Below are 9,457 nucleotides of genomic sequence, written 5' to 3'. Positions count from 1 at the left end.
TTATAAATGACAGTAACAGGCCAGGCGTGGTGGCTTAACGCCTGTAATCCCAGCACTTTGGAAGGCCGAGGTGGGCGGATCACGAGGTCAGAAGATCAAGACCATCCTAGCTAATGCATTGAAACCCCGCCCCTAAAATAAAATTAGCTGGGCGTGGTGGCGCGTACCTGTAGGCCCTACTGCTTGGGAGGCAGAGGCGGGAGAATCACTTGGACCTGGGAAGCAGAGGTTGCGGTGAGCCAAGGTTGCACCACTGCACTCCAGCCTGGTGAGAGTGAGACTGTGTCTCAAAAACAAAACAAAACAAAAAAGTAATAAATGGCCGTAACAACTCACTTGACTTTCCTTCATCGTATCATGTTGGCTATCAAACTGGTAGAACGACCAGTCCTCTGATTTGTTTCCTAGGGAAGGCAGTTGTTTGGCCCAATGTTTTGTTAACATCAAGGCTCTTATTCTTGCATTTGAAACCAAACACCTTAGTCACTTTGCTTGCATCAGGGTTGGCACAAGAAGGTATGATCCTTCTTGGGTGGGTATTTTGCATTGTCGCAAATAGTCTTATTTATAAAAAACAAACTCTGAAATCCTAAAACTAGTATCTAACAAAAGGAAGAGATTCAATTCTATCAGGCAATTTATTGCTCAGTCAATAATGATGCTGTAAGTATAGATTCAGCAGTATAAACATATTACCAAAAGCTTGCTTTTATTCATTTTTAAATTTATTATTATTATTATTATTTTTTTGAGACAGAGTCTTGCTCTGTACCCCAGGCTGGAGTGCAGTGGCGTGATCTCAGCTCACTGCAACCTCCACCTCCTGGGTCGATTAAGCAATTCTCCTGCCTCAGCCTCCCGAGTAGTGGAGATTGCTCAAGACCATGCCCAGCTAATTGTTGTATTTTTTTTTTAGTAGAGATGGGGTTTTACCATGTTGGCCAGGCTGGTCTTGAACTCCTAACCTCGTGATCCGCCCACCTCTGCCTTCCAAAGTGCTGGGATTACAGGTGTGAGCCACTGCTCCCGGCAATAATTTTTTTTTTTTTTTTTTTGAGAGGGAGTCTTGCTCTTTTGTCCAGGCTGGAGTGCAGTGGTGTGATCTCAGTTCACTGCAGCCTCTGCCTCCTGGGTTCAAGTGATTCTCTCGCCGTAGCCTCCTGAGTAGCTGGGGTTACAGGCACACACCACCACACTGGCTAATTTTTGTGTTTTTAGTAGAGATGGAGTTTCGCCATGTTGGCTAGGCTGGTCTTAAACTCCTGACCTCAGGTGATCCACCTGCCTTGGCAAGTGCTGGGATTACAGGCATGAGCCATCTCGCCCAGCCCACTTGCTTTTATTTTAATGACTTGCTAAAAAACAAAAACAAAAAATGTTAGCACTTACATTGGGCTTCATGACGTCTTTCTGGTAATTCTGGTATCTTTTGGGTACCTATTTCTCCAAAATAGACTTTGGAGAATCTATTTAGAGCTATAGAACTCCTCTTAATCCTCCCCAAATTGTACACAACACATTTATTCCTTGCTCCCTAAAGCCTATCCTTAGAAATTCCAAGTTGAGAATTCACCCACCACTGCCCACTGTTCCAAAAGGCTTTACTGATTCTAATGAAAATTAATGTAAAACTCGCCGTAGGAGGCATTTACATATTTGTGTTTCTTCCAAACCTTCTGATTTCCACTAAAATTTGTAACCAAAATGTATTAGGAAGAAAATCATTAAGCTTTAACGTTATTATCTGGCTCACTCTAACTGTATGATCTTTTAATTGTGGAAACATGGCAGTTCCCTGGAAGACCACAGCCTTTGGAGACTAGCAAGCCTGGCTTGATCAGCTAGTTCTGATAGTTATTTTGCTGTATTAATTTACCTAACTTTTCTGACTGTGCTTTCTCATCTGTAAAATGTATGTATGACTTATGATAGGGAGCTTTTTTTTCCTTTCTTTTGGTAGAGATAGAGTCTTGCTCTGTTGCCCAGGCTGGCGTGCAGTGGCACGATCTCAGCTCACTGCAACCTCTGCCTTCCGGGTTCAAGCAATTCTCCTGCCTCAGCCTCCCGAGTACCTGGGACCACAGGCGCACACCACCATGCCCAACTAATTTCTTTTGTATTTTAGTAGAGACAGGGTTGCACCGTGTTGCCCAGGCTGGTCTCAAACTCCTGAGCTCAGGCAATCCGCCTAGGCTAGGATTACAGACATAAACCACCATGCCCAGCTGATAGGGAGCCATTTGAAAGAAAACATCTGACACAGAAAAGGCTGGATTAAAACCTTTAGAGACCCAAAGCAGCAGGGCTATTGTGCCCAGATCGCTCAAGATGTTAGGAAAGAGAACACACTCAAACTGAGTAATGTTTAGGGACTATTAAGACATGGACAGAGTTCAGGGAAGCCAGCAAAGAATAACGGAGTACTCCAGGGATGGTAATTGAGTCCCCCGCCCCTTTTCTTTTTTTTATTGAAACAAGAGTCCTGCTCTGTTGCTGTGCCACAATCTCAGCTCACTGCAGCCTCCACCTCCTGGGTTCAAGCAATAATCTTGCTTCAGCTTCCCAAGTAGATGGGATTACAGACATGCACCACTATGCCCAGCCAACTGTATTTTTAGTAGAGATGGTGTTTTGTCATGTTGACTAGGTTTATCTCAAACTCCTGACCTCAGGTAGTATATCCACCTCAGCCTCCTGAAGTGCTGGGATTATAGATGTGAGTGACCCTGCCCAGCCTGAGTCTTCCTTTCTTTTTTGGAGACAGAGTTTCGCTCTTGTTGCCTAGGCTGGAGTGCAATGGCATGTCTCAGCTCACTGCAACCTCTGCCTACCAGGTTCATGCGCTTCTCCTGTCTCAGCCTCCCGAGTAGCAGGGATTACACCATGACTGGCTAATTTTTGTATTTTGAGTAGAGACGGGGGTTTCACCATGTTGGTCAGGCTGGTCTTGAACTCCTGACCTCAGGTGATCCACCGTCTTGGCTTCACAAAGTGTTGGGATTACAAGCATGGCCACTGCGCCTCGGCCCCAAGTCCTCCTTTCTGTCCTAGATGTGAAGGAGCAAAGAGGAGCCAGAAGCTCGAGGGGGCTACTTGAATGGGAGCTGTGGTCTTTGGTAAAGGGACATAGACAACCCATGTGACCTGGCAATGAGAAAGCCAGAATACTTCGACCATCTTTTCCTTGTGTCTTCTCATCTTTGGATATGACTAATTGGATAAACACAAGCTGAAGTTAGAGGGCAAAGGAGCCATCCATGCAGCAGGTGGGTAAGCACCTGCTGGAGTCCAGAGTGGGATGAAGAGGGGTTCTGAAAGGGAAATGGAAGACACGCAGTATAACCTCTCCCCGAACGTAATTCAAACTACTTATTACACATAAAAATCACATGTATGCTGAAACTAAAATAACCTGTTTCCAGAATTTGATTGCAAAATTCTGAGTTCTTCAGTTGAAACTGCATTTTCCTCAGCCTTTTCGGTGCCCCTACTTCACTGGTGCCTTAAGCACATGTTTGGAGAGCCTAAGGGCAGCCCTGAGCATGGTGCGTGGACTACGGGGCCTCAAAACACAAGACTGAGGAAGTCTCAAGTTCATTGCTGAATGCTGACTGTAAGAGTCTCTGAGAGTTCTGAGAATCTAGAACTAATTTAGAATGAATCTCAGGATTTTTCTGTCAGTATCTATAAATTAGGACAGGAACTGGATTTTCATTTATTTATTTTTCTCCCCCCACCGCCAATTTTCTTGAATTTGAAAAATCCTATTATAGTATAACTTTGCATAAGCCTACTGAACGATAGGAAAGTTTTAAGTTTCTTAGAGAATAAAATGAATCAGGACATCAATTTCACATTGACATTTTTATTAACGCCAACTGTTTTTTAATTATTATTTTTTTAAAACAATAGCACAAAAATGTTTCAAGGAAGCAGTCTCACAATCTGATGACCTTCTGAAATACAGTTAAGCCACACCAAATATGAATTTCTGTTAATAACACAAAAAAATTTTTTTAAGAAAAAAAAAATATATAGGGAAAAAGGAAGGGAATGAGATTTAGATTTAAAATTCACTGGACTGAATAGGTGAGGCTTGTTAGGAGGATATACTGTTGAAGCAAACAGTGGCGCACACACAGGCTTACAGTCTTTGTTTTTAAACCAGTTACCACTAATGCATAAGCCCTGCAGCAGTTACCACTGACTTCTCACATGCAGAAAATGAACCAGGAGAAGCCAGTGTTGATACTGTTATGAAGAGGTTCAATAATTGGCTTGTCAGACAACTAAGACCATTTTTAGCAGAATAACTCCTTCAGAAAGGCCTGGCTGAAGATCTTTTTATTTCTATTGTCTCACCTATATGCATTTCAGGGTTCTTATAAGTCATCTTTAAAAAGAAAGAAAAAAATAATGTATCAGTTTCTCTTATTTAATGTGGCTATGAAAGATGTTTCCTTATTATTTATCTCTAAGAAGGACACCGGGGGTTGGGGGATGGAGGTTGGGGATGGAACTGAAGGGAGGAAAAAACCAGAACAGGGTAGGGTTTTTTTAACCTTTTTTTTTTTTTTTTTTTTTTTTTTTTTGCCAAGGGGTCACACAGAAGGGAAGGCAAGGAGGAAAACTACAATCCTTGGTTCAGATTGAGTTATGCAGGAAAATATATCTTCCTGATTAGTCCCCATGCCAAAAAAAAAAAAAAACACTTGGAATTATGCACTGACTCCAACTATGTTATACCAGCTATTGGCCTTTTGAGTTTAACCATTCCCAGAAGTGGACACCACCCTTGGCTTGTAAGCTGTTTGCAGAACCCACTTCACAAAATTCTCTTCACCAAGAAGCCTCTAGTTTCCTTTTGGTGAGTTATAAAAACAGAACATCTGTCATTAACAGGAGAGTGTTAAATACTTTTAACCACTGACAAGGCTTCAGAAAGTTTCACAGTTTCATTATGCTCTATTTTATTACTATCATATTTACATTTTTATTTTTTATTTATTTTTTGCTGAATTGCTGATTTTCCTTTTTTTAATAGAATTTAATTCTGGAGTGTGAGCAGGAACCAGTTAACTACATTCATTGTCCAACCCCCACTGGTTTGAAAGAAGACTCCAAATTCGTGGCATACAAATCAGCTGTTTGGTAGCTCCACCTTATCCCTGCAGCGAAGCAGCAGAACCGCAGCAGCGGCACCTCAGGATTCACACTGTGGGTGGTGAAGCCTTCCGCTGAAGGAGGTACTGGTGGATGCTCTCAGCATCTCGCTTTAGCCAAGCAGCATTCAGCAGGATATTTTCACAACACTGCTGGATGGTACGCTCAGCTGAAGGAGCTGGGTGACTCTCGAAGAAAGCCTGGTAGAAAACAACCCAGAATGCAGGATCATTACTAGCAATAATAAGAAGTTTGTATTACAGGTTATGAAAAAATACCTACTGGTCTATATGCAGGATGCATAAGCTTCAGTCATGAGAATTTATCACTGCCACCCTCAGGCTAAAAGAAAACAAGCAACTCCTTGGACCTGCATATAGGAATTCTCCCCTTAAATATTATATGCTTAACAACCTCATCAAAAGTCAATAGTAAAGAGACAGAATCTACTGCTTTTCTTTTAGGCTAACTGTGTAGTGGTAAATACAGTCTTTGAACTGAAGACTTGGAACTTGAATAGAGGCTTGGTCATGTACTAGCTTGTAACTGTGAGAAAATTAACTGCTCTAAGTCTCAGTTTTCTCATCTATTAGAAAATATTTACTCCAAAAGATTAAAGAGACAATCCATAAACCATTTGACAAAATACCTGGCACCAAGTACTGAAGGACTCAACACATTTTGGCTGCTTCAAATAAAGATTAATTTTGTAAGGGAATAATATGAGGAAGTTCAAATTGCTGCTGTGCCCTAATTTAACACCCCATAGTCATTTTTTTCTTGAGACAGGGTCTCTCTTTATTGCCCACCCTGGTTAGAGTGCAATGATGTGATCATGGCTCATCGCAGCCTGGGAGTGCATGCCTGTCTAATATTTTTTCTTTTTTGTAGAGATGGGGTCGTACCATGTTGCTCAAAATGGTCTTGAACTCCTGAGCTCAAGAAATCCTCCCGGAGGCTTGGCCTCCCAAAATGCTGGAATTACAGGACTCCAACATTTTTAATACCACAAAACAGGCCGGGCGCGGTGGCTCAAGCCTGTAATCCCAGCACTTAGGGAGGCCGAGGCGGGTGGATCACGAGGTCAAGAGATCGAGACCATCCTAGTCAACATGGTGAAACCCTGTCTCTACTAAAAATACAAAAAATTAGCTGGGCATGGTTGCACATGCCTGTAATCCCAGCTACTCAGGAGGCTGAGGCAGGAGAATTGCCTGAACCCAGGAGGCGGAGGCTGCAGTGAGCCGAGATCGTGCCATTGCACTCCAGCCTGGGTAACAAGAGCGAAACTCCGTCTCAAAAAAAAAAAAAAAAAAACCCACAAAACAATTTCTAAGTTTATAATTTATCAAAATGCTTAATGATTAAAAATTGAATAAGCTTTTCTAATGGAGTATACCTGGTTTCACAGAAAACAAAGCAACTCTTAAACACCAACTGGCAAAATGATGGGGCTTTTCCTTTGAATTAGTCATCACAGGTGTGAAAGACAATGACTAATCCATCTGCTTAACCATAGACCTTTTAGAAATCAATAACCTTATTTACACAGATGACAATTGCTACCATTCCAAGGTTCCTAATCATGGTTCAGTTCTTAGGGCCTCAAGTCTCATGCCATTCAATCTTAGTAAGTAGTACCAACATTTACACACCAGAAACTGGGGATTATCCTCTTTTTTTCTTCCTCTCCCAGATAAGCTCACAACAGAGAAGCCAATCAATAAATATTACTGAATTAGTGGTTAACAAATTCAAGCCCCTTGAGTTTCCTTCATTACTCCATCTCCCCCACTACCGCCACTACCCTACTGTAAGCTGTTCTATCCTTCTTGCTGGGAGAGTTAGCTTCCCAACATCTTCTCTTCCCCATGCCAAACTATATTCCACATTGCAGCCAGAATGAAATTTTAATAACACAAATCAGTTCAAGTCACTGCCTTGTTTATAAACCATTAGAAGCCTTTCCATTTTCAGAAAATTCTTTTTTTTTTTTTTTTTTTCCCTCTGAGACAGAGTCTTGCTCTGTCACCCAGTCTGGTGTGCAGTGGTGCCATCTCGGCTCACTGCAACCTCCACCTCCTGGGTTTAAGCAATTCTCCTGCCTCAGCCTCCTGAGTAGCTGGGGTTACAGGCACCCACCACCATACCCGGCTAATTTTTGTATTTTTAGTAGAGATGGGGTTTCACCATGTTGCCCAGGCTGGTCTTGAATTCCTAACTTCAGGTGATCCACCTGCCTCAGCCTCCCAAAGTGCTGGGATTACAGGTGTGAGCCACTGCACCCACCATTTTTAGGAAATTCTTTTTTTTTTTTTTTTTTTTTTGAGACGGAGTTTCGCTCTTGTTACCCAGGCTGGAGTGCAATGGCGCGATCTCGGCTCACCGCAACCTCCGCCTCCTGGGTTCAGGCAATTCTCCTGCCTCAGCCTCCTGAGTAGCTGGGATTACAGGCACACGCCACCATGCCCAGCTAATTTTTTGTATTTTTAGTAGAGACAGGGTTTCACCATGTTGACTAGGATGGTCTCGATCTCTTGACCTGGTGATCCACCCGCCTCTGCCTCCCAAAGTGCTGGGATTACAGGCTTGAGCCACCGCGCCCGGCCAGGAAATTCTTAATAAGGCCTATACAGCCCTGCATGATGTCTTTCTCTAAGCAGAAACATGGAGATGCTACAGTACATTATCCCAACACTATGATTATGTTGTTTTTACTTACTAGATTGAAAAGTGAAGAGTAAACAGTATTTTCCTTACCTTAACCTCTCCAGCCATTTTATCAACTGCAAATCCCTCAACTGATAGCTGCAAAACAATGGTTTTAAATAGTAAGTGAAACTAAAAAGACGCTGGGAACAAACTTCCATTTACCCTAAAAACAAATCATTCTGTTCTCTCCCAACTTCAGTTTGTGGCAAAGGATGTGTGATGGGAGATGGAGAAGTTGTTTAATAAAGCCAGTAACTATTTAAGGAAACTTAAAGAGCAAAGACCACAATGTGTGGGTGTAGTAAATCATGGATGTCACTGAATAATATCCATGATTAGCAAGCTACTCAAAATTTTTCACATACCTTTATTAGTCTGGATATTAAGAATCCTCCCTGGTACCGGTTATAAAGTTCTTCCCAGTTGTCCTTTATGAATTTCCAAGCAGCTTTCCTTCCATGCTTGCTGCCTCCAGCTACTCCACCAATTACTGATACAGTGTCCTGTGGACGTACCTCTTCCTAAAAAAAGAAAGAAAACTAAAAGTCTAGTGTATGCAAAACATATTCTGGTACCAGAGAGTGCAACATACTGTTGAGATATCCAAGTAATCACACTGAAGACACTTATTCCTTGTTTTAGGAATAACTGGCACTAAAAGTTCTCAATGAGGATGTTTAACTTAAAGATCAATCAAACCAAGAATGAGGCCCTGAGACAGGTTCAGACAGACAGAAAGCTCAACAGATATGTGTTTAAGAGCCTATAGGTTTAAGAAAGGAAGAGAAACAAAGTAGGCAAAGACATAAGCCAATTTCCCAGTTTTCAAGAGCCCATGTCCTCATAGGTCCCATTCTGGAGAGAGAATTTGTTTACTCTCCCAACTATTCTGATTCTCACCACTAGTGGGAGAAAAGTCAGTAACAAAAGCTCAAGCCAGTTTCTCTGGAAAAGGAAGCTTTAGTCTAGGGTTAAGGCAGCTCAAGAGGATCAGAGCTGAATCAGAGACACTTGTCAGATGGGTAACGATTCACATCTAAACGCCGTTTTCACTGTAACTTACTGAAAGTGCAAACGTGAGGACTTTTTGAATCAGGTCAGGCAAAGGAGTAGCCCCAAGGACTCTTTCAATTCGGTTTTTCTCTTCTTGCATATCTGCTTGTTTATGAAGCTACAGGAAAAAAGATAAAGATAGGAATAGTTAACTCTCCCTTGAATGTTCTGCATATGATTAACATGAGCTTCTTCCCCAATAAGGTAAAACTTAGGTTCTATATTCTCACTAGGTAAGAATGGCAAGGTATTACATTAACAAAAGAGAATACTTTTCAAGATGCTTTGTGCTGGGCGTGGTGGCTCACATCTGTAATCCCAGCACTTCGAGAGGCTGAGGAGGGCAGATAACCTGAGGTCAGGAGTTCAAGATCAGCCTGGCCAACACAGTGAAACCCAGTTACTACTAAAAAAAAAATTAGCTGGGCATGGTGGCATGTACCTGTAATTCCACCTACTCGGGAGGCTGAGGTGGGAAAATCATTTGAACCTGGGAGGCAGAAACTGCAGTGAGCCAAGATAGTGCCAT

General features: G+C 42.2%; 1 protein-coding gene across 2 annotated transcripts in view; it reads right to left on the bottom strand.

The window, feature by feature from the left end:
- Positions 1-3,845: 3,845 nt before the first annotated feature.
- The window catches only part of NPEPPS (aminopeptidase puromycin sensitive), a 103,680-nt gene continuing 98,068 nt past the window's right edge, over positions 3,846-9,457 (bottom strand). For both annotated transcript variants that reach the window (XM_032279827.1, XM_032279828.1), the window contains 4 exons: positions 8,939-9,046; positions 8,241-8,396; positions 7,924-7,971; positions 3,846-5,363 (listed from right to left, as the gene is read on the bottom strand). In XM_032279827.1, the coding sequence (XP_032135718.1) occupies positions 5,211-5,363; positions 7,924-7,971; positions 8,241-8,396; positions 8,939-9,046 (465 nt within the window). In that variant the 3' untranslated portion in view covers positions 3,846-5,210. The remainder of the gene's footprint in view (positions 5,364-7,923; positions 7,972-8,240; positions 8,397-8,938; positions 9,047-9,457) is intronic.

Source organism: Sapajus apella, unplaced genomic scaffold, assembly GCF_009761245.1.
Source record: "Sapajus apella isolate SASKATOON/1434 unplaced genomic scaffold, GSC_monkey_1.0 scaffold12, whole genome shotgun sequence".
Taxonomy (NCBI): Eukaryota; Metazoa; Chordata; class Mammalia; order Primates; family Cebidae; genus Sapajus; species Sapajus apella.
Note: the sequence above shows the minus strand (reverse complement) of the source record. Positions and strands in the feature narration are given on the sequence as shown.